Here is a 25,898-nt window from a genome sequence, read left to right on the forward strand (position 1 = left end):
TTTTTTTAAGCATAGTTATTGAATTATTACAGAGAAGAAGAGAGAGGGATAGAGAGTTAGAAACATCGATGAGAGAGAATCACTGATCAGCTGCCTCTTGCACATCCCCTACTGGGGATGTGCCTGCAACCAAGGTACATGTCTTTGAGCAGAATCAAACCTGGGACCTTTCAGTCTGCAGGCCAATGCTCTATTCACTGAGTCAAACTGATTTCGGCTATATTTCATTTTCACCGTGAGTTTGAATGAGATAATTCTGGGATATTCTCTCTGAGTCTGTGCATGTGTGGTCTTTGTTTGAACTTGTGAAAGCTGTTGAATATGTATTGTAAGAATAATTTCACCCAGACTTTTAAACTGACACAAATCCTGTTTAATATTCTATTTATTTCTATGACTCTAATTAGCATTGAAGAAACATAAGATAATAATGATTTTCCACTTATTTTTAAATGTTTCTGTATTCTTCTAGGGCATTAGACCACTATCATCAAAAGACCTGTTTTAGTAATTTAAAGTATAAATGCTATCTATTTAATTAATAGGAGATAACTACAACTATCAGGAATGTCTGCAGAGAATTATAGTCAGTACTACATAAAATAATAAAAGACATCAGCTGAGCTCAGTTTTGAATAAAAATAAATGAAAGTCAAAGAGGTCAGTGTGGTTTAAATGATGTATGAGTGAAAGGGATTTTTTAATAATTAAAAATGGTCTTGTAATGAATGTTTCTTAATTAATTGTCAAAATCACGAAATGAAGGTGACTGTAAGGCTCAGTACCATTATGTTCCCTGACTGGATGACGTCTCGGCCATGAAGAATTTCAATGCAAACATTTGTTTCCTGTGTTAGCACCACACCTATTCAGACAAATATTTAGTAATATAGATCAGTTTTAAAATAGTCTATTTTGCTGTATTTAACCATTGTTATTTTTGAGGCTTATTTAAATAAGAAATTAAGTATCTAAATCTGAAATACTAAATATAATTCCTTTTGTACTCAGCTATTTTTTCACTCGCTGTTTGAATAGGCATTTATAAAGTAAAACAACTAAATTATCAAGACAGAATATTACATCAAGCTTGGCTTGTGCAATCTTTTGTAATGGTTACTTTATCTGAAGGGGAGAAAAGGAACATTTGTATTGCTGAAAAATTCAGTCTATCTCAATACTGTGATACACGTTTGTATCATACATACAAACACGCTTATGTATGTATATATCACATACACATATGATAAATAAAAAAAGAAATGATGTCACCTGTGTGTTCTTTAGTCAGCAAAAATTTACAGAGTTCCTACTCTTTTCCAGACCTTGTACAGATACAGCAAATATGTCAGTTAATAACAACCCCAAGGAGAAATCAAAAAATAAAATCCAAACCCATTTTTATCTTCTAGATCTTAGTGGCTAGATCTATGTGGAGTTCGGAGTGGGGCTTGCAAATTTGCATGTCTAGCAATTTCCCAGGCAATTTGAAAAAGAAGAAAATCTTGCCAATTTCAATTAATCAAAGACAATCACCTAAGAAGAAAAACATGAGTCAGTATCCACTAAAATAGTTTTAAATATTGTTTTAAATATAATTTGGTTAATGGAAGAGACTATACCAAAATATTTAAGGAGTTCATTATATGACCTTAATTATTGTAAACTCTATATCTAGATTTCTATTTCTGAGCTTCAAAGAACTTGTTTTGTTATTATGTAAAATTATTTATTGCAAAATATCATTTAAATCATCTCTGCAGTTTAGAGAACTTATCAACACTTTAAAATTAAGATTCAAAATATATAATTACTACAATTCTCTTACTGAGTGTTACATTCTTATTACTTCTTACTCCACTTTTAGAATAAAAATAACTATAGTTTTCAATTTTGAGCAATTACTATTTCCCAAAGTTGAGTAAAAGAGTTGAAATTAACTTACTGTTTTAAAAAGTTTTTAAAAAGTAGATTAAAATCATCGAAAATAACTAAAGTGTATCTTTTGTGGGAAATTTTGATTGGGCAGGATTTCATTATCTATAATAATCTTGTCTAATAATAGAGAAGCATGTAAATTGACTGTACCTCTGCTATGCCCACAGCCAATCAGAGTGCATATGCAAATTAACCCAACAAAGATAGTGGTTAATTTGCAAAAAACTGGATACTGGGAACCTCCTTGCACCCAGGTCACTCCCAGCTGGTGATCAGAGGGGCAGGGGGAGGGCCCTTTCCAAGATTAAAGCCTTGGGTGGAAGCTTTAGGTTTGGGAAGGGGCCAAGCCTGTGATCAGAGATGTCAGGCCTAAAGCCTGGGGTGGAAGGAAAGGGGAAAAAAATCAATGGAAACATATCCTCAGGTGAGGATAAAAAGAAACATAAAGAAAGAAATGTCATATCCTATGAAAGACACATCTAGAAAATGCCTAAAGAAAGGTGTCTTGTTTTCATGGTGAAGGGACTGAAGTTGATGAAAATACCTTGGTGGCTGCAGAGACTCGCAGTGGCTGCAGCAGCGCGGTGATGGGGCTGGTGCCTTCCCTTGATCAGCCTGGTTGCCTCCTGAAAAGGGAGCAGGCCTAAGCCATCAGTAGGACTTCCCTTGAGGGCTCCCAGTATGTGAGAGTGGAAGGCTGGGCTGAGGACCCCTCTTCAGTGCAAGAATTTCATGCTTCTGGCCACTAGTCTATAATAATAATAATAATAATAATAATTATAATTATTATTATTATTATTATTATCAATAGCAGTATATGCTAATTAGACCAGACAGATGAATGACCTACCAGATGTCCTTTCAAGCAACCTTCCAGATGAAGCCAGGCTGAGAGGGCTGAGCCCCTTGCACTAATTTTGTGCATCGAGCCTCTAGTTTCCATATAATTAGTAAGATGCACCCCTCTCCACATCCAGTCCTGAAAAATCTTGATATCTCACTTAGGCCATGCCTTTTAGTTTCTCTAAAACTGGACTTATATTTTGCATAGAAAATAAAGATTGTAAGTAATAAAAATAAAATTGAATGATGCCTCTAAGAAATATTACCAGGAAAACTGAAGCTAACCAAACTAGGTCAAGTTCCATTCCAAATGTCATCCAATCCATCACAGCTCAGAGCACTTTCCCACATCCCTGCTTTGCACACTTTACATACATAAGCGTGGGCATGCACATACATGTACAAAACATTCAGAGGAACACAATCCCAGCCTCCAGGTATAAGAAAGTTTCTACCACATAAATAGGTCTAGTCTTCTCAATGGTTAATGAATGGAAGAGCATATTTAAGTTTTTCAGGCTTTTTTCTCTCAAGCTGCATGCTCCCACCACAACTGTTCACTGTTTTGAAGATTGTTCTGAGTAATAATGACTGAAAAATAAAGAGCAGGTAATGAGAAGCCTACTTAGCAAACCAAAAAGCCTATTTAGGAAACTGAGTATTTTTAATGAACAATGTATTTTTTTCTATACCCACATATATTTTGAATTCATAAGTTATCTGATAAGAAAATAAGGAAATTAAATATATATTAAATTAATATATATTAATTGGCTTTATATATATATTAATTAGCTTTATATATATTAATTGGATTTATATATATATATATTAATTGGCATATATATGTGTATGTGTATATATACAATATATAAAAGCCAATTTAGAAAGTCTTAAAGGTAAAATATAAACTTTGATAGATATTAAAATATCTTTAGTATTTTTGAGTTCACATTTCTCTAGTTTAACAATTATCTCTCTTCAGTCCCTGGTACATGGTTTGTCAAGCTAATTCATAATTAAGCTCTGTGTGCGAGTGTGCCTGTGTGTGTGTGTGTGTGTGTGTGTGTAGTAATTTTTTTCTCTTTTATCTATATAGTCTACTAGAGTCTCTGGCCCTGTGGAAGAGATGAATGCTAATGAATGTTTATTGAATGTTAATGAATATTTGTTGAATAAAGGAATGACAAGGTCAACTATGTATGATGGATGACATAATGTAATCAAATTAGGCTCAGGCGAAGGAGGCCTAGGAGAAAAATGATGTTAAAAGGAAAGAAGATCTTGATGCAGATTGAAAACAGTGCAAGACAACACCTAGAACAGTGCCTGAGACAGAGTGAGGCTCAGATTATTAGTGGGAAAGTGCTGTCCTTTTATTTATTTTGATTTCCATGGGGCAAAATAATACTTTCCTCCTGATGTGTGACCAAGTGCATACATTCAAGCATGCATGAGTGAAAGGGCTGGGGAGCAGTGGTATAGCTCTGGATCTGTGTGTGTGCAAAGAAAAATTGCAGCAATCTGCTGGAAAGATACAGCTATAATTATTACTTTTTCTGCATTGACCTTCTGTCTCCAAACTAATGATTTGTTTATGGAACAAGTACACATTAAGGGCATAATGTGTGGTTGTGTTGTATCTTTGCTACAAAGGGTAATATTTACATTGTCACTTCAGTATTAAATCTAAGGTTGCAGGGCTCTTTAATAGCACCTTGCAAACCAGAAAAGAAAAAAAAAAAGAATGATTAGTGTATCTGCTTATACAACAGAAATAGCTCTTCTATAGTATACTTCATGTAAAATTTAGGACACATTAAAAGTCTAAAAATGCATGAGGTTATGTGTGTGTGTTTGCCTGACATACAGTCAGTTATAAAAATAGCCACAAAATTGCAATTATTGTTTAAAAGTTCACTGGCAATGGTTCATGTGCTTGATCCTTACCCAGGTTTCAGCATTGCAATCAGTATCCTGTGGGCTGCAATCAGGAACTGGTTAGTGTTCTCCCAGTTGACATTTCAAATAACTTCAATTCTAAGAGTCCAAGTCAGAATTTATTGCAAGCGCTAGGTAAAGCAAACTTTGTGACAACAACCAAAGTTAAGTATCCTTATGAGTGTGGGGAGTCTAAACAACTTTTAGAAATTATTACATCTTTACTATCAGCAATCAAAAGCTGGAAAATAGCCTCAAACATGGATGTCAAAATAGGATTGACTACACTGTGCTTGCTCTATTTATTTACTGTAAAATAAAATTAAATATTTGGACATTTACTTTTAATATACATTGGAATATGACTTTACTGCAATTAAATGATATACTAATTCATTCATATGAATAGAGAATAATATGAGTATATCTTTGATAGAATGTGTATACATTTTTTAATGTTCATAACTAACAGGGAATTAGGGCAGATATTGGTTTTCCCATTTTATGGGGAAGAAACAAGCTCAGGGTCATGTGTTGGTGAAAGTGGACCGAATGGGGAGTATAAGGCAGAGCAGAAATACATATTTATCATCTGAATTGGGTTTCAGAACTCTCCCCTTTATAAACTTCTTTATAAACTTATGTTTTCAGGAGCTAACCACAATTTATATGTTTTCTAGGTGAGGTCGGGACTTCAAAGAAAATGCTAGTACTATATTTTGTCCCTGTAACTTTCCTTTAAGTTGGAGCCCAGTAAGCAAATTTGAGTCTTATTGAAATTTGAGGAAGTTTTGTTAACCACCATAGTGTTATATATCTTCATGAAAAATACCTTTAATTACTGAAAGCTAATCAATTGCTTCATTTCATAGATTTCAAAAATTAGATCACTATCAACCATTCATAAATGTTTCAGTTAATAATAAAAAAATTACTCAATTTTGATGTAATCCCATTCCTTCTACCATATAAACCAGTCTCATTACTTTGTTCTGATCTTAACATGGCTTAATAGGCTGTGGTAGTTATAATTTTATGGAATTTAATCAATTTAATACTTAGCATTATCTTACTGTAAGTGTACACTTTTATAATTTCTCTAAACCTTTCATGTAAATAAATTAAAAAACTTTTTTTTAAACTTGTATCCTCATTTATTTATTTTTTAAATATATTTTATTGATTTTCTTACAGAGAGGAAGGGAGAGAGATAGAGAGCTAGAACCTTCAATGAGAGAGAAACATAGACCAACTGCCTCTTGTACACCCCCTACTGGGGATGTGCCTGCAACCAAGGTACATGCCCTTGACTGGAATCGAACCTGGGACCTTTCAGTCTGCAGACCGACGTTCTACTGCTGAGCCAAACCAGTTTCGGCTGTATCCTCATTTAGAGGTTAAAAAAATGCATTTATGACCGAAACCGGTTTGGCTCAGCGGTAGAGCGTCAGTCTGCGGACTGAAAGGTCCCAGGTTCGATTCCGGTCAAGGACATGTACATTGGTTGCGGACAGGGGATGTGCAAGAGGCAGCTGGTCGGTTTCTCTCTCACTGACGGTTCTAGCTCTCTATCTCTCTTCCTTCCTCTCTGTAAGAAATCAATAAAATATATTTTTTTTAAAAATGCATTTATGAGTAACCTAGAATCAATTGTGTCAGCATATAAGGTTGTATCATAACCAACATAAACTTTAATGGCACAGAAGACTAAGTTTGTTTAAATATTGTCTCCACCGATAACATTTTTAAAGTTGAGTCCTGTTTTAAATGACACCGCAGGGCTGGTATTTCTCAGTGCTTAAGCATTGACCCATGAATTAGGAGATCACAGTTCCGTTCCTGGTCTGGAAATATGCCTGGGTTATGGACTTGGTCCCCAGTAGAAAGCATGCGGGAGGCAGCCAGTCAATGATTCTCTCTCAACGATGTTTCTATCTCTCTCTTCCTCTCTCTGAAATCAATAAAAACATATTTTAAAATAAATAAATAAAATGACTTCATCTATAGAACTATCACAGGATCCACCCCGTTTCAATAATACTAAATACATTTACTATTTATAAAAGCTGTTTCAAATAACATCAAATATCATCTGAATCTATTGAGAAAATATGATGCACCTTGTTCATTTGAATAACTGTAAGGGCTGGATTGGAAATTTTCTGTGTCCTGGTAATTTTTTTGTTTTTTAATTCAAGAAGGAAGACTGTCAGAAATTTACACTAATTTCCTCCCATTAACTGAACATAATTTAGCATTTCACATAATCTTGCACACACAGAACAAGCAATAAATACTGACAATGAATGAATCAGTTGAAGTGAATTTTACAATGAGCACTTTTGCTTTTATATGAGTTATAGAAATAACTGGAAGCTCCAGGTGAAACACATAATGTAATGCCTATTAAAAAATAAATCAACTTTGCAGGGAAGTAGAACACATCATGCTTTATGTGCTGAAAATATGATCCCTGCTCCCAGATATATCCTAATACTTAACAGTTGCTGCAGGTGATTTTCTGACTTTTAAAGTATAAAGTGAATTTAACTTCATGCTTTATTTGGATGAGAACAATTAGTGATAGATCAATATCAGTTATATATTTCATGTAATTCATGTTACTAGAACTAAGTAAAACTGATGCATTATTTAAATTATTTATAAATGCAAAATTATATATTAAATGCATATTTATTTTTACTGCATGCATATCGGCTATCATAAAGGGTTTATATTTTAATTCTTAATGTATGATTTAAATAGTTCCATTTTATTAATCATGGCACTAGAAAACTATAAAACATGGATCATTCTATTCAAGGTTTATTCATAAACCTGACAAAACTATAGAAAATCATCCAAAGAAAATTTGACACAGTGGTTTGATTGCATACTCTTAACAAAAGGCTCCAGCTTTTTAACAAAGGAAGAAAATATACAGAGAAAGGTTAAATATTTCTAAAATAAGAGAATACAATTATTTTCTGGCCACAAATTGAAAAATTTCACTTTGATGACCCCCACAATGGTCCTGATAATAAAAAGCCCTTATGAAGATTATTGTATGATGATGTTAAATTTGACTTTGGGTCACACAATGCAATATTGTAGAAAGATGATGTTTTCCAGAATTGTACACTTGAAACCTAGATAATTTTATTAACCAATTTTACCACAATGAATTTAATAAAAATATATTTTAATAAAAGATTTGAAAACCATACAAAAGTCATGTGGACAGCCAGTCTTGAATGTATTTACTGTGTTCCCAGGGAGAGAAAGTAAAGTCAACCCATCTAAACCTTTATAGTGTTTATTCAGTGAACAGCCTCCCGCTGCCTCAGGTGAAAATGGGCCTTGCCTAGAGAAGCACTTTGTAGGCTTTCATGCTCCAGGTCCCTTAGTCAAGGGTGCCTTTCTGAAACCTACATGGAGTCTTCCTTCTGTGAACCTCCTACCTCATAAAAGAGAAACATGCAAATTGACTGCACCTTAGCTACCCCACAAGCCACAAACACCAACCAATCAGGGCACGTATGTAAATTAACCCAACCAAGATAGCAGTTAATTTGCATACCCAGGCCAGAGAGAAGACTAAAGACAGCATAGAAGGCAGCGAAGCTGCAGAGAAGCAACCAAGTGGGGCAGGGAGAAGGGAGGAGAGCAGGCAGGGCAGTGACCGCAGTAGGAAGCCCTATTACAGGAATCTTTCTGCAACAGGCCTCTAGTTTTTAAATAATATGAATGCCACACCCTCTCAATCTCACAGAAGTTCCATCTTTTCCCATTTATATATGCCTATGCTTATTTTTTTTCTAACTCGGGGACTATGTCATCAGTTCTGCAAAGAGCAGTACTCATTTGGAAAGCAGACACTCTAGCCTATATTGCAGAATAGGTCACATTCTTTTTTTTAAATATATTTTATTGATTTTTTACAGAGAGGAAGGAAGAGGGATAGAAAGTTAGAAACATCGATGAGAGAGTAACATCGATCAGCTGCTTCCTGCACACCCCCTACTGGGGATGTGCCTGCAACCCAGGTACATGCCCTTGATCAGAATCGAACATGGGACCCTTGAGTCAGCAGGCTGACACTCTATCCATTGAGCCAAACCGGTTTCAGCTAGGTCACATTCTTGATACTGATATTATCTTGATGAATAATTGATATGGACTTACAGTTGAAAATATGGATGTCCTCTGAAAAGTTTTTCATTTTTCCCCCCTAAGAACATTATTTTCACTTGGTAATTTTGCCACATTGATTTTTTTTATAGCCCAATGTGTTCTGATGCCATAGAAATACAGAAAAATAAAATCTATGGTAGTAGTTACTGGAATCAAAGAGTCAGAAAGCCCAGGGTGTTAATATTATTGACGTATTTACATATAACCATCAAGTGCTTTAAACGAAAGACTTCTCCTATGGATCTGCCACCCCTATCAATCAGCTGCATCTTATAGTCCATAAAACAGTCAGTGCTCACAGGAGTGAGGGTATGTGAGCAACAATGAAGCATTTGAGAGGCATAAAGCTACTTCTTGTTTTCAACTGATGATAGAGTGAGCTGAGCATTTTGAGTGTGTAGAAGCTATCAGTAAAACCATAAATGCTCAGCTAGCAGGGGAAATACCACATATAAGGCATCATAAATATTTATTTACATAATGAATGCATAGATGCATGTTTTAAGAATGTGGAACAAATGTTAATTATGGGCCATAACTGTATAGGAAGCTAATGAAATGAAATACAAATAATACAAATATAATTTATACTATAAATATAAATAAGCATTTCAAAGTGGTTTCTATGATATATTTGCATGTACGTTAATTTTCTGAGGTTTTCATACACACATTCTACACAAGGAAAGGACTGGGACCACAAAGCCCTGTCTCTTAATACTGAAATTACTCCTGCTGCGGATGAATGCTTCCTAAACTGAGAATGACAGTCTCCTGAGGTCTTATGCAAGCACAGATGTGCCAGTGGCAAAGCCTGCCTATCAGTACGTTCTGGTGTACTCCCAGGCTTGTGCATGGCTGCACATACCTGAACTCTCCCCATAGGGAGGGCTTTTATTTTTTTCTCACAAAAACAGCCCACAGGCCTGCTGCTATCATAACAGTTTCTTTACAATTATCATTCTGTGAAACTTTTTAGTCATCCTCTGATTCACAGGAAAAATCAGAAAGTTGTTTGTTTGTTTTTTTAAAGTAAAGCATAAGAAATCTGAGTGACTAAAGTGGAGAAAGCAAGAGAAAGAAAAAGGAGAAACAGAAGATAAGCCCGGCCAGTGTTGCTCAGTGGTTGAGCATCGACCGATGAAACAGGAGGTCACAGTTCAATTCCCAGTCAGGTCAGGGCACATGCCCAGGTGATGGACTTGAACCCCACTACGGGGTGAGCAGGAGGAAGCCAATCAATGATTCCCTCTCATATAATATTGTAGATTATACTTCCCAGGCAAGATCTTTTAAGATGTCTTTAACTGGTTTGTAAGTGTGTGATGGTATGTCATCATGAAGCAGAATTACTTTGGTCTTCTGGAACATTCTGGTCATTTCAAAATTGTTCAAATTGATTATTTGTTGTTGGTAGCAATCAGTAACGTTTCTATTCTCTCTTTCTTTCCCTCTCTTAAATCAATAAAAACATGTATTTTTAAAAAAAAAGACAAACACACATTTAATTTTAAAAAGTAGAAGAAAAATAAATAAGAGTAAAGAAATGCGAAGAAAACAAGTGCTTGTGGTGAGTAGATTATTATAAACAAAAATGATAACTGGTTGTAGAACTAGAGAAAAGGATGAGAAATACAGCGAAATATTAAAATTCTTAAACTGTGGATATTTGGGGAAATATTTACTTAGCAAAATGAGAAATGCATGTGGTTTAAAAGGAAGGACTCAATTGCTCCATGCCACTCAGGGAAGGTGAAGCTCCTTCTCTTGCACTGGTCAGGTGAACAAAAGGGACACAAAAAGAGGCCCATGTTTCTCTGCATGATAACAGTGGAAGTTCTAGGGAGCATTCTGGAAGATGTTAGAAAGATAGAAACAAGGGCCCTAGCTGGTTTGGCTCAGTGGATAGAGCATTGGCCTCCAGACTGAAGGGTCCCAGGTTTGATTCCGGTCAAGGGCATGTACCTTGGTTGTGGGCCCATCCTCAGTGGGAGGTGTGCAGAAAACGGCTGATCAATGTTTCTCTCTCATCGATGTTTCTAACTCTCTATCCCTCTCCCTTCCTCTCTGTAAAAATCAATAAAATATATATATATATATTTAAAAACCTTTATTAAAAAAAAGATAGAAACAAGAAAATGTGTCCCAGCAAGTGAGGGAGAGAGGGCCCCTTTTAAGTAAAATGGCACCTTATCTCTCCTATAACAGAGATTGAGGAAAACGTTTTGAAACATTTAAGTTTCAGTTTAAGGTTCCTCTACAATTTTTTAACCTTCAGAACATCCTGGTTCCCCCAGATCCTTGTGTTAATAGAATTTAGGGGCATGAAGAGACACTCTGTTCTTCAGCAGAATCAGAGCAAGGACAGGAGCCCTGAGACCTAAAATTGGGTGGTAGGACCTGGCAAGTAGAGGGGAAGCTGCTTCCCCACTTCTTTCCACATCAGGAACCTGCAAAATACTTAGGCAGGAGGGCATTTTCTTTCCACACTTGATGGGATGGGAATATGAGCCACTTACCAGGTGTGCTGGTTAATAATGCAGATTTTGTATTCAAAGAAAACACAATAATTTCAAGAGAAACATCAAAAGTGCTTTATTCAAAGTAATGTCCATCGCTAGCTACACATTTCCCCATCTTTCAGGTAATTTGTGGACACGGTCCCAATAGAATTTTTCTATTGTTTGAGACAAACTATTCAGAAACACAATTTTCCACTTCTTTATATGTTTTGAAGTGCTACTCAAAGTGCATGTGTCATCCATCAGGACAAGTGGTAATCTGAAGAAGCAAGGTCTAGTGTATATAGCAGGTGGATTAATACTTCCCAGGCAAGATCTTTTAAGATGTCTTTAACTGGTTTGTAAGTGTGTGATGGTATGTCATCATGAAGCAGAATTACTTTGGTCTTCTGGAACATTCTGGTCATTTCAAAATTGTTCAAATTGATTATTTGTTGTTGGTAGCAATCAGTATTAATTGTTTCACCTTTAATACTGGTTTTAGAAGCTCATAATACACCACACCTTCCTGATCCCACCAAACGCAGAGCACTGTCTTCTTTCCAAAGCGATTTGGCCTTGCAGTACAGGTTGATGGTTGACCTGGATCAACCCATGATTTTGTGCATATGAAATTCTAAAATAAATCTACTTTTCATCATCAGTCACAATTCAATGCAAAAATGACTTTCTTTTGTGCCGTTGAAGCTACCTTTTACTGATGATTTTTTGGTTTCCCATCTGTCTTTTTGTTCAGTTGATGTGGCACCCATTTTCCATCCTTTAAAATCTTGTCCATTGCTTGTAAATGATTGGAAATTATTTGCTGAGCAATGTTTAATCTTTCTGCAACTTGTTTTTTACTTTGAAATGCATATTCACCTAATAATGTAATTATTGTTCTTCAAACTTTTACAACTGACCTGAACTTTCTTTGTCTTTCACATTGAAATCATCACTTTTAAAGTGTTTAAACCAGCATTCATGAGTATCTTAAGGTGGAGCATGTTCACCACAAGCTTCCCAAAGTATAACTTTTTTTTTCTTCTAAATAAAGTAATGAATTATAACTTCCCGCAAATGTTCTTTCTTTGGCACAAAATTCGACATTTTTAAGCTTAAAAATATCTATGATGTTAACACCTTTAGAAAATTTGACATATGAAGTTTTGAAGCTTGCTGTCAACACAACAAAATAGCATACATATGAAATCACATATATAACAACATATGTGTAACTCCCTCTACTGAAAAAAAATCTGCATTATTAACTGGTACCTAATATTATTATTTCAAAGGGAAGACTTATCTCAAAATGTTGGGAGAGGTAGGCACTTTAGAATAAGGAAAAAGAAAAAAAAAATATGTGAGAGATAAAATGATTAAACAAATATTTTTAAAACCTCAATTTCATTATTCTTTTCTGGTTTATATATTCAACATGTCTAAATTTAATATGAGACAGAATTATTTTGAAAAATGAAATAATTATGATAATAACAAAAAAGATATTTAATATTAGATTAATATTATTTGAAAACAACTATCTAAAAATCATATTTTATTTTATTCCTATAAATGACTAGTGTTGTCTTCTACATGTCATACTAATCATTTTGAAAGACACAGAGATGAATAATGGAAATTCTCAAAAATTTTGTGTTCTAGACATGTCTTGTTCCTCAGAAATAGTTTTCTTTGTGACCTTGAAACTCACTAGGTTTTTTTTTTTTTTAATTATGATATCTCAAATACTTAGTATTCTAAAGCAGTTATATACTGATTTGATGGCAATCATTTGAGAAAGATCCTAAATTAGATTACATGATTGACAGAAATAGAAAGATATTTAAAAAATGTTTATAAAAGACAAAGCATGAGGCTTATATGCAGTGTACTAAAAAAAGTAGTACTAATCACAATAAAAATTACTAATAAAATCTGCAATGAGAACAAGCCATTTATTTCTATTGAAGTTTTACAAAATTAATGTTATACATTTTGATAATATATCCTTTAGTAAAGATAATTATGAACATGATTCTATTTGTACAGGATAGACAGAATAAAACAGAAATATGGTCACGTTATCCTTAAAGGAGTTCTCAGGCGAAAGAAAGAAGTACTTGCTATGTTTTGTGAGGTATACAAAAAAACAAACAAACATAAAAACCACAAAGATCAGAGGGATTAGTTCTGACTAAAGAGTATGGAAACCATCATATGTGTAGAAGTTGGCCTGAGACTGACATGCCAGAATAGAGTAGGAGCCTAAGTAGAAAAATAATGCACAAGTCATACTTGGCTGAAATATAGAGGTTGGTGGAAGATTAGATGGATAGATAGATAACACAAATGAATTTTATCCTAAGGCAGTAGAGATTCAATTTAAATATCTAAGCTATTTGATTAGGGAAAAATCAAAAGATGTCATTGCGATTGCAATACATTCTGTCCTTGGGCCAGAGAAAAAATAGCCTCTCAGAAATTATTTAAAGGACAGGGGGAAAATTTGAATTGCTTAGTGATTACACTCCATAGATGATCTTAATCAGGTTTAAATTTGAAATATTTCATGTCATATAGCTCTTCAATACCTGACATCATCATTCAGGTAATATATTTACCTGACTATTAGCTAAAGACTAGAGATACCAATATATTAATTCCTGGCAATTTTCTCAACATCAACTGTTTAGGTGTAGGATACATGGAATGAAATTACAAAGAAAAAAGCTAAATTTATATTTCCCCAAAAAGAAATAGTATAAAACTTATTACAACTAACCAACATTGATTTCTATCATTTCCTGTAACTCTTATTTTATAGACAATGAGATTAATTATTTCCTTCTAAATAATAGCTGGTCAATTTTGTTTCAAGAAGTTAATATTTATTAAAAAGCGCATTCAATTTGGTTCACTTATTTGTTTGCTTGTTTAACAGTTTTATTTATGTATAATTTATATACCATAACATTCACTGAGTGTCCAAATCAAGTTGATTCAATTGCATGGATCCCTCTGAGGCTGCAACAAATAGCTTAACTGATTTATATAGAACACTAATCTATAATTTTGTCCCATTAGAACTATACCCAGAGCAGTTAAGTTCAATAGATATTGTTAATTCTATTCATGTCAATATGATGCTATGATTTCCTTACTACCAATTCAGAATTTTATCTGATATCTAAAGTGCTTATAAAGGGCTTTGCTGCTACTTCCCAAGTAGCAGCAAAGTAATTTTTTTGTTTTGTTTAGAAATGCATTCTCAATGTACCAGAATAAAATGTCTTTGGTTCCATTCTCTGATCCTCCAATATCATATCTGCTTTAAGTTGTTGTGAACAACCTCCTTTTCTGGGTAAGAAGTATAAAGTGGCCACTCATCCACCGACAGCGGTATGCTCTCTCAAGAAGGTGGCTTTGGAGTTGAGAGCACTAAAAGTGGTCTCAGGAAATCTGTGCCACACATGTCTGGGCTGTGCATTGTACTATGAAGGTGATTGATTGGTCTGGAAAGCACATTTCACAAAGATCCAGATACCAGCATTCTATGTGTCTGTGTGTAAAAATAACCTAACCGATCCTTTATATCTCACTGGCCAAACTATGACATGGCAGGTATGAGGAAGCTTAAAATCTAGCTTTTTAAGTGAGTCTGTTACTGTAATGAACAAAATAAGAGTAGTAATACAATGAGCAAAATGATAAATTGATATTGAATGGACAACCACTAATATCTACTATATTTCATTGGCTCTTGATTTGTTAAATGCTATATAAAATAGACTTTTCTGTTAAGTTGTTAAATCCCATACATATTTCTTCAGTTCAGGAACAATTTAGGTTCTTCTAAAAAAGATAATATATGACAATTTTTAAAGTAAATTGAAAATATGACATAGTTTTGAAATAATGCATTCCACTTTTCCCACGGGGAAGCAAATTTTTTAGCATTGAGTTTAACAATTAACTATTTTTGTTTACTATGCAGTTGAGTGAATGAAAATGTATCTATAATTTGTGCATGCACTTATTATTGTTACTATATCAATTAGGGATGGACTATGAAAAAGAAAAATTGACAAACCATAGTCTACTGTGGAAACTTCTACCTTCTGCAGATCTTGTGGACCCTACTTTAAGTATATTAACTTCTTGTGTTTTGTGCCATTGAGTCAGCTCCCATTCCTGGCAACCCTTTGGATGAGTGATGCCCACAATGTCCTGTCCTCACCAGCCCTGCTCAATTCCAGCAGACTCATGCCTATGGCTTCTTTTTGGAGTCAATTGGCCTTCTTTGGTTCCTTCTTATATGGCCTTCTTTGGTTCCTTCTGCCTTCTGTTTCCCTAGACCCCCTGCCTTCAGATGATGTGACCAAAGTAAAGCAATTTCATTTTTCTCATCTTGGCCTCCAGGAATAATTCAGGCTTAATTTGGTTTAGGATCCACTTTTTCTGGAGGTTCAGGGTATCCTTGGGAGCCCTCTCAACACCATATTTCAAATGAATCAATTTTTCCTATCAGTTTTATTTTTTTCCTATTAATAACTATGAATTATTGTTTTGGGGAAAAGAAAACTATTTTCAGGTAGATTTTCATATTACTCAAAGGTAAACAAGAAAGAAATCTTACCTTTTTCAACAGCATGGATAGATTTGGAGAGTATTATGTTAAGTAAAATTGGCCAGTCAGAGAAATACAAATACCATGTGATGTCACTCAGAAATAGAATCTAATAAGCAAAATTAACTAACAAGATAAAAACAGGTGCAGGTATAGAGGACTGACAGTTGTCAGAGGGAAGGGGCTGGGTAAAAAAGGTAAAGGGCCCTGGCTGGCATGGTTCAATGGTTGAGCATCGACCTAAGAACCAGGAGGTCATGATTTTATTCCTGGTGAGGGTATATGCCCCAGCTGTGGGCTTGATCCCCAATGTGGTATGCGCAGGAGGCAGCCAATCAATGATTCTCTCTCATCATTGATGTTTCTCTCTCTTTCTCCCTCTCCCTTCCTCTCTGAAATCAATAAAAATATATATATTTTAAAAGGTAAAGGGTTTAAGAAAAAAGCAAAAATAAGAAAAACCTAATAGTCAGATAACTGTATGGTGATTGCCTGAGGGAAATGGGGGTAAGGAGAGGTAGGGAGGGTAAAGAGGTGATAAATGGTGATGGAAGAAGACAGGTGTTAGCTAAAAATAACTATATTATTTAAAGTATTATTAATGCAGATACATTGACACCATTATTGACTATTCTCACTTACTCTTTTGTAAAATATACTTTTTTATTCTATTGATTTCAGAGACAAATAGAAACATCAATGATGAGGGAGAATGGATTAGCTGCCTCCTGCATGCTTCCCAATGGGGACCGAGCCCACAACCCAGGCATGTGTCCTTGACCGGAATTGAAACTGGTACCCTTCAGTCCACAGGCCAATGCTCTATCCACTGAGCCAAACCTGTTAGAGCCTCACTTATTGTTTCATATTATGGTCAAAATATCTGGTCTTCACTCTTGTTAGATTATAAAAATTGTAGATAAAGCTTAAATAGAATTTTATAAACCACTTTATTCTTCTGTTTTCCCTGACATCAGGTTTTTATCCAAGATTATAGATTTCCAGAATTGACCATGAAGAAGATAAGTCCAATCTGTGAAACATAAGCACAGACTTAACATCTATGCACTAACTAAAATAACGAAGCCATTCATATATTGTTGACATGAAATAACTAGAGTAGAAAATCATCAGATGGCTAAAAATGACATGACCATAAACAGACTTGCATTCATAATGTAAAACTGCACAACTGCCCAGCAGGCATAGCTCAATGGTTGAGCTAGAGCAGAGACCTATGAACCAGGAGCTTACCGTTGGGTTCCAGGTCAGGGCACATGCCCAGGTTTCAGACTCAATCCTCAGCGGGTTCCATGCAGGAAGCAGCCAATCAATGATTCTCTCTCATCATTGATATTTCTCTCTCTCTCTCTCCCTCCCTGAAATCAATAAAAAAATATTTTTTAAAAAATAATAAAACTGCACAACTGCTCCTTGTGAATCCCCCATTCTGTTTCTAAGACCCTAGAAAGACACAGAATAGATTTCTGTTCTTGTCTTTGACCTACTCCAGAAAACATACTTTCTTTTTGTAGCACCTCGATCATTCAGCTTCTGCTATTGCTACCTAAGAGAAACTGCATAGTTTATAAAAAGGCATAGGAACTCTGAAAATCTTGATTCATTTTTAATGAAGTTAGCACTGGATTAACAGGGCTAGGACTAAGATTTGAGTTGCACTAATAAACACCTATCAGCCCAGATTTCTCTTGACTTTTGTTCCCTAACCTATTCATACGTATGACTTCTGCACTAGGCTGTCTTCCTAAAAATGCCTTGTTTAGGGTTAGCAGTGTTCATAAACATGAAAATGGCTCCTTTTGTTGATAACCTGAAGTGTTCCTGGCTGAATTAAAATCGTATATTAAAACAAATTAACCTCATTAATTATACATTAACATGATTTTGCATAAATCTGGGTAGCAATGATTTATGTCTTTTATATCTCATTGTCATCTCCTATAGTTTATTCTTTCATTGTCTTCTGCATCTTAAAAATGGTAAGATATCATTACTTTCATTGTTATACACTAAACAAATGACATAAAACAGTTACAAAGATTATTCAAAACAATAAATTATTCACAAGATTTGTTTCATATTGACTAATGTGGTTTCAGTGTCAAACATTACAGAACTTATTAAATCAATTATGTATAGTATAGCTACTCTAGGGTCACATAATTCAAATGCATGGATGCAGCAATTCTTAGATTGTTTATAAAATAGGAAACAAGGCCTCATAGGAAGCTCAGCATTAGAAAGTCATTGTGAGAACCAAACTGTCCCTTTTAATATAATAAAATAATGCAGCCCAAAGTCCTGATCTTAACCATAACCACGCACAGCACGACGTGAGCACAAAAGTTCTGCTTTATTATAATTATTATTTATTGCAAGTATTTGGAAATGTGTTGAAATAAAATCATGCCAAATAAGAGGACAGAATGGAAGTGTTACTATTAAAATGTACATTTATAAGCAACTACTATGCCAACATTTCTTATATAACATCCCTTCCATAGCAACTGTTAAGTTTTTAGTATGTTTATTTGTACTTTATTCAAGTTATTTTAAGCACGACTTCCACTAAATTTTTTACTTCGGGGATGTGTAATTACATGGTATTAGGTCTTTTTAAGTTTAAATTACCAAAGAAGTCTTAACTTTAAAGACAATAATGAGCATTCTAGGTTATAAAACCCATTAGCACAAACAACTAAGACATTGCATATTTAAAGAATCTTTAGATCCACAGTTTCCTATGATACTTCAGCCACTATAATATTGAAATTAAAACATCAACATGCAGGCACACATTTCGCACAGTGAATTATTGTGCTTAAAGAAAAGAGCAAAGACAATGTAAGAGCCAAGATAATTTCATAGAGCAGTATGTAAGCAGAGCCTATTTTAAGTTATAAATAATATTTTTGTTTAATGAAGTACTTAATTAACCTATAAATATGTATAACCAACTGCAATATTTATTTAAATATTGTGTTACAGATACATTTGCTTCACTAATGCACAAATTACAGCAGAGTACAGCACTAGTCAAATCTTGTCCTCAGAAGCCTACCGTATCGAAAGTATATATCAGAACATGCACATACCCAACATGTGCAAACATTCAAATAGACATTCAGACACTCATACACACACAAAATTGTATTTGCTTTTTAAAAAGTTCAAAAAGAACATAAAAAATTATTCAAAATTCATATAGGATTTTATTTTATTATTTTAAGTAATTGTAATATTTTTTTAAAATAAACATTTGTCTATGTATAGGATAGCTAATGAGCTAAAGCAATATTTTTTTACCCTTTTCACCTCATGGCACACACAAACTAATTACTAAAATTTTGTGGCACACCAAAACATATATTTTTTGCTTATCTGACAAAAATAGGTATAGTTTTGATTCATTCACACTAGGGGGCTATTGTTTTGTTGGTTGTTGTCATTTTTCTGTTTGACAATCTTAGGGAAAAGAGGTCATTATCTCCATAGTCAGGTGCTGCATTTTTTAAGTATTCTTAAAGATATCACACTGGTTGAAAATCAGTGGGCTAAAGCCCATGTGTGTGTTTGCATATTTATGCATGTGTGTGCCTGCATGTAAGTGTGTGTATGTGTGTACAATACTAAACAAGGTAATTGGAACAAAGTTTTCTTGTTTCTTTCCTTTAGAGAGATGCATATTTAAAGTGAAAAATGTATTTCTTTCTTATATAAAACAAGCACGATTATTGGGAAAATAGAACAAAATGAACAACAATAATGTCAATGAGATGTCTTAAAATTTTTCTGTCACTAAAATGGCAATCCTATTACAATATAGAAATAATCAAATCCATGTCAAACACCTTAAATTTACACAATGTTTTAGGGCACATATATTTTAATAAAACAAATATATTTAACTAATTTCAAACCTCCATACCAGATTAAAAATGTTGAAACATACGTATACATATTTCTGCCCCACAATTTTGATTGCCAGATTAACATATATATTATATATATATATATATATATATATATATATATATATATATATATATATATATATATAGTGGTATTTATGACCAAAGGTGGCTCTCCCTGGATCTCTCTCCTTGCTTCATCTTGTCTCATAATTGGTATATCCTTGAAATTATTAGTAAACTTGAGACTTACAAGTACTGTACAGCTGTCTACATTAAAAATGAGTTTTATATTTAGCCAAGTTTATGTTAACAAATTGTCACTGAGGCCAGAGCTTTTAGTGGTTTTGAGATTGTTTTGTTGCAACATAACCCTATAATGCATTATTGAATATCCTTCACTTCCATTTTGGCATCACATCAAGTAATATGATAGCATTTGATTGTTTTGGCCAGAAAAATAGAGAGGAAAATGGCAGATTCATGAAAAAAATGTTGATATGTCTTTGGATTTATTGAAAAAAAATGTTGATATGTCTTTGGATTTATTCTCAGTTAATTTCTCATAATTAGTACAATATTTAAGGGCTGAGAATTCTTTCTCTTTAGGAAAATATGTCAGTTCAATACAATTCTCCAATGTAATATACAGCAACTTGTGTGACATCAAATACAAATAAAATATAAAATAATCAAAATAAGTCACTTACCTTCTTTGGCAAAGAATTAAACTAATATCTAAATAAAACAAACATTAAACTTGAAAATCTCATTTCCCATAATGCCTCATGTTTGTTTTAAGGAGAGAGTATATATACAGCTAATATAAGGAGCTTTTTACTGGTATAGGCATGAATATTGCATAATCAAAATCTTGAGGAAAGAGTTAATTTATCTTCATTTATCCAATCACTTTATTTTTGAAAAGTGAGCGCATTTTCAAATGTGTTACAATAACAATGTCAGATATAGAAGAATACACAAAAATACAGGTAACCCTTGATCAAAGCAAGGGTTAGAGGTGTTGATTCCCCCACACTATAAAAATATGTGATAACTCTTGACTCCCCCAAAACGTAACTACTAATAGCCTACTGTCAACCAGAAGTCTTAGTGATAATATAAACAGTTGCTTGACACATATTTTGTATGTTAAATGTATCATATACTGTATTCTTATATGAAGTATACTAGAGATAAGAAATTATCATTAAGAAAATAAGAAATTAAATACAGTTATAGTACTATATGTAAGCAATGAAAAAACAAACAAACAACACACAGCTAAGTGAATCTGTATAATTCCAGCTCACGTTGTTCAAGGGTCAACTATTAAAACATTGTTTTCTTTCATTGTACGTGCACCTGCACACAAATCATACATAAATGCACTAACCTGTTTTAGGGTCTACGGAGAAGTAGGGCTGTCCCTGGAGAATACTGTAAACCACCCGGGCACTGTTTCCATAGGTAGGGTCATCTGCATCAGTAGCTGTCACCTGCAGAACAGAGGTACCTGTGCATTCAGGAAAACAAATTTTAGTATGTTATGGCATTCAGCATGTAAGTAATTTGTTCACAGAAAGAGTTATATTGAGATATCTATGGAGAACCATAATGGATTTGCCCTGCTAAATTTAATTCTTAGATGTATCGGCCAAACATATTCCTTAATTTATTTTCCTGAGTCCAAACTATAATAGAATATGACTCTTTGTGCTGATAACTAGGTTTATCATAATTAGGTTTGGGTTGAATTGATGTTTAAAAGTCAAATAGGTGTTAATTGTGGGCAAAGTCAAAGCTGTGATGAGAGTGTATATTGCCTGCTACATGACTGCTCAGAAAACCAGGGGTGGAATGGTTTTGGAAGGTGGTTGAATTGACATTAAATTATTAATACCATAAAACAGCCCATTCAAATCATTTCTGTCACTCATGCTCTTTTTATTTTATACATGGACAGTTAATGAGACTCCTAACTGGTTCCCATGGTTCAGTTAGCATTCTTTTAGTCTCTTCTGCACAGTACGAATATAATTATCTTTACACAATGGGTATCAGGATATTTCTACCACACTAACTTTTTGGTGATTAAAATGCATTTTAAAGTAATTTATAAGCTTTAACTACTATATTGCGGTACTACTTTTTGGTGTCTATTATGCTAGTTTATGTTTATACCTTTCAAACATTATTTGAATGGTTAGATAAATCGATCTAATATCCAGTTATTCCCAAATAAAACTGATCTAAGTGTAACATGACAACCATCTATTAAGGGCAATACAGCTTTACTGTAGAATTAGTGGTTAAGAGCTCTCATTTATTTACAAAATGTATTTGATGAGTCATCTACAAGTGCATACTTGATATTTAATTTGCCACACTAGAAAATTCTACCTACTAACACAGGTTTCATATCAAACAAAAATATTTCCACAATCAAGTAAGTTTCTGTAAAATTTTCCATTCATTTTGGTACTTGACTATGGAAGTACTGACAATTATCAGTCTTTAATTTTAGTAATTACTACAAATATGTAGTTATGACAGACCTATTATGATTCTAAATTCCAACAGAACTTTAAACAAAGCTTCTCCTTTGCCTATGAGGGATCCTAGAGAACTTAAAAGAATTAGCATGAGAAGTGCAACTAAAAATTCTTATTAGCAGACCAAAAATGTATGACTTTTAATAATACACTATAATTCTAGGCTAAATAGTATTGTTACATTGATATTCTAAGCAGAAATATAATTAGTAATTAGGCATAACCAGAAAAAGTTATTTCTAAAAGAAACCTCTAATTATGGTTAATAAATACAATTGCAACACCAAATGCTGGTGAGAATGCTGAGAAACTAGGTCACTCATATACTGCTGGAAATGTAAGTTTAGCAGATTCTTGTAAAACTGAACATATATTTACCATACAACCCAGCAAGTTGTACTCTTGGGCATTCATATTAAAGTAATAAAAATATATGTTCACATAAAAACCTGTTTAAAAATATTCATAGTTACATCATTCACAGTAGCTCCCAAATTAACACAACCCAGATAGCCTTCAATGGGGAAATTATTAAGCAAATTGTGGTACATTCATACTATCAAAAACTACTTAGCAACAAAAATAAATAAACTATTAATATGTGTGACAACCGAAATGGATCTTCAGAGAATTATATTCAATGAAAAAAAGCCAGAGATTGGATGTTTGGAGGTTTAATTCCACAGAAATAAAACTTTCTAAGATACCTCATCCTTCCGTGGGGGCCTCTGGAAATTCTTATTCCAGCATCGCCTCAAAAAGCACGATTCTATGGACAGCCACAGGGACACAGAGGACATCCACTAATATTAATATCATTTTATAGTTATGCAATATGTTGCCATTGGGAAAAACTGAGTTAAGGATATAAGCATAAGGAATCTCTCCATATCATTTCTTATGACTGCATGTGAATCTATGATCTCAATATTAAAAGCAAAGCAAAAACAAAACAAAGCAAAAAAACCCACAAAGTCTTTTTTGCCTCAGTGCTAGTCCATCCTCAGAAGCCTTGTTTGGGTGTACCATGAATTTTCAGATTCTAGCACTACATGTTCTGGTTTTATTACACTTATCAAAGCTAAAGATATGTAAACTATCTCTTTCACTACTAAGTATAATTATTACTATTATATACTATTAAAGACACTTGCTCCAATATTCATCTCTCCAACTTCTTTAGAGTATACCAGTAGGTAGATATTTACAGAAAAAATGTTGATTTGGGAGACATTTTCATTGGTACCTCACAAAAGCTAATTAAAATCTGTAGTGATTTCCCTGGTCAGACTATAAAAGTGGATAAAATGTTATAAAATATCACCAGTAAAATATTTAACCTGATAGGAAAAAAATGCTAATAATACCTCGCATATAGGGATGACTAAGATTCAAGAAGAGAAAACAAGATAGAATGTTGTGAAAAAATGGCCATTAGGAAGCCACACATACAATCCCAAGCTTTTGAAACTTGCTCTGGTTTTGCAATAGTGATTTAAGTCTAAATCATTTTTAACGTCTTAAAATAGTCCCCAAGCAATCATTCATGGAGAAAGCTGAGAAAAAGAAACAGTACAAGATCACACCTCATTGATGGCGATGAGCTGGATCACTGCATGAAGGACAAAGAGCACTCTGCTTGGCTTGAGGTGTCTATAAAACCCAGCCTTGTTAAGTGAAAGCTGAGAAGCATGAATAGAGTGACAAATGGAAGAGGAAGAACAAAGTAGGAAAGGAGATAGAAAAGAAAGAAAAGTAGACTGGAGGGATTGACTAAGTGATGGTTACTTATATCATAAGTAAACAGCAGGAAAGCTATTGAAGGGAAGAAAAGAAAATACCATAGCCCTCTTCCTGGGCCACACACTACAGTCCTTACCACATCTCTGTGCTGCAGGCCTCACAAGTACCAGCAGTTCTATTTGTGTGTGAAACAAGGAACAGCAAATCACCTCTCTCTCTGTACTTTGGTGGGATCTGAAGGCATCAGGCTGCCACTCTGAGTAACAGATAGCTGGTTGAAGGGAGCAGAGGTATATGCATAGCACAGAGCAAGAAAAAGTCAACTTTCCCCAGGAGATAGCAGCAGGAGAGATAAACAGCAGGGATGAAAAACAAATCTCTTGCTCAAGTGTTCAAGGATTTTTTTTTTTTTTTTTTTTTTTTTTTTTTTTTTTTTTTTTTTTTACCAAACAGAACTAATAAGGGAGTTTCAGGCCCAAAGAAAATTATCTAGACTCTAATTAATTTAAAGTTCAGATGGGAAAATTATAAAAACCACTGATGCTTTGGGAAGGATTTAAATGAGGGGAAAAAAAAGCTTTCTTTTTCATTTAAAACATATAAGTCATCAAGAAATAAGAACGCTTAAAATGTGTGTGATGAGTTGGATTATTTCCCCTGAAATTTTATATGTTTGAGTTTTAAATTCCAGCACAATGACCTGGAATTGAGGTCACTGTAGATATAATTGATTTAGATAAGATCATTCTGGAGTAGAGTGGGCCCCTAATCCGGCAAGACTGGTGTCTTTATAAAAATGATAAATTTGAAGACACACACACACACACACACACACACACACACACACACGGTAAAGTATATGTGAATATGGACGCAGAGATTGGAGTGATACTTCCACAAGCCAAGGGGATTCAAGCATATCTAGCAAACCACTAGCAGCTGGAGGAGAGGCTTGGAACATATCCTTTCCCAGTGAGTTAGGAGGGAGCATGGCCTGCTGTCATCTGGACCTCAGACTTTTAGCTTCAGGAACAGTGAGACAACAAACTTCTGTTGTTTTAGCCACCCAGTTGGTAGTACTTTGGTACAGCGGCCCTAGCGAACTAACACAGTGTGCTACAATTGCAGTGGGAAACATGATATTTATTCTCAGAATTTACAGTTGTTCCTTTAACAAATTCTGAACAAGAGTCTGGGGTTACAAGTCAAGAAAAAGTGAGGCATAATTTCCTGTACTATTTGATACCCGATACGTATATCATAAATGAGATAAAATTAGAACTTAATCTCATAAGAAAAAAATTAAAGCAAAAAATAATGGTATTTTATTTTTAAATTATTTTTATTTTTGTTTATTTCAGAGAGAAAGGGAGAGGGAGCGATAGATAGAAACATCAATGATGAGAGAGAATCATTGGTTGGCTGCCTCCTGCACAATCCACCCTGGGTATTGAGCCCACAACCCAGGCATGTGCCCTTGGCAGGAATCAAACCTGGGACCCTTCAATCTGTAGGCTGACTCTCTATCCACTGAGCCAAACTGCCTGGGGCAATGGTATTTGATTTTTTTAAACATTAGACACTATTTGTGATATAGCATGTTGGCATTTTTAAATAA

The 25,898-nt window shown here is 34.1% G+C and overlaps 1 protein-coding gene across 3 annotated transcripts in view; it reads right to left on the reverse strand.

The window, feature by feature from the left end:
- CDH18 (cadherin 18) overlaps positions 1–25,898 on the reverse strand; it is a 306,995-nt gene that overhangs the window by 113,378 nt on the left and 167,719 nt on the right. For all 3 annotated transcript variants that reach the window (XM_045571578.1, XM_045571580.1, XM_045571579.1), the window contains exon 4: positions 21,379–21,498. In XM_045571578.1, coding sequence (XP_045427534.1) covers positions 21,379–21,498 — 120 coding nt within the window. The remainder of the gene's footprint in view (positions 1–21,378; positions 21,499–25,898) is intronic.

Source organism: Pipistrellus kuhlii, unplaced genomic scaffold, assembly GCF_014108245.1.
Source record: "Pipistrellus kuhlii isolate mPipKuh1 unplaced genomic scaffold, mPipKuh1.p scaffold_m20_p_4, whole genome shotgun sequence".
Taxonomy (NCBI): Eukaryota; Metazoa; Chordata; class Mammalia; order Chiroptera; family Vespertilionidae; genus Pipistrellus; species Pipistrellus kuhlii.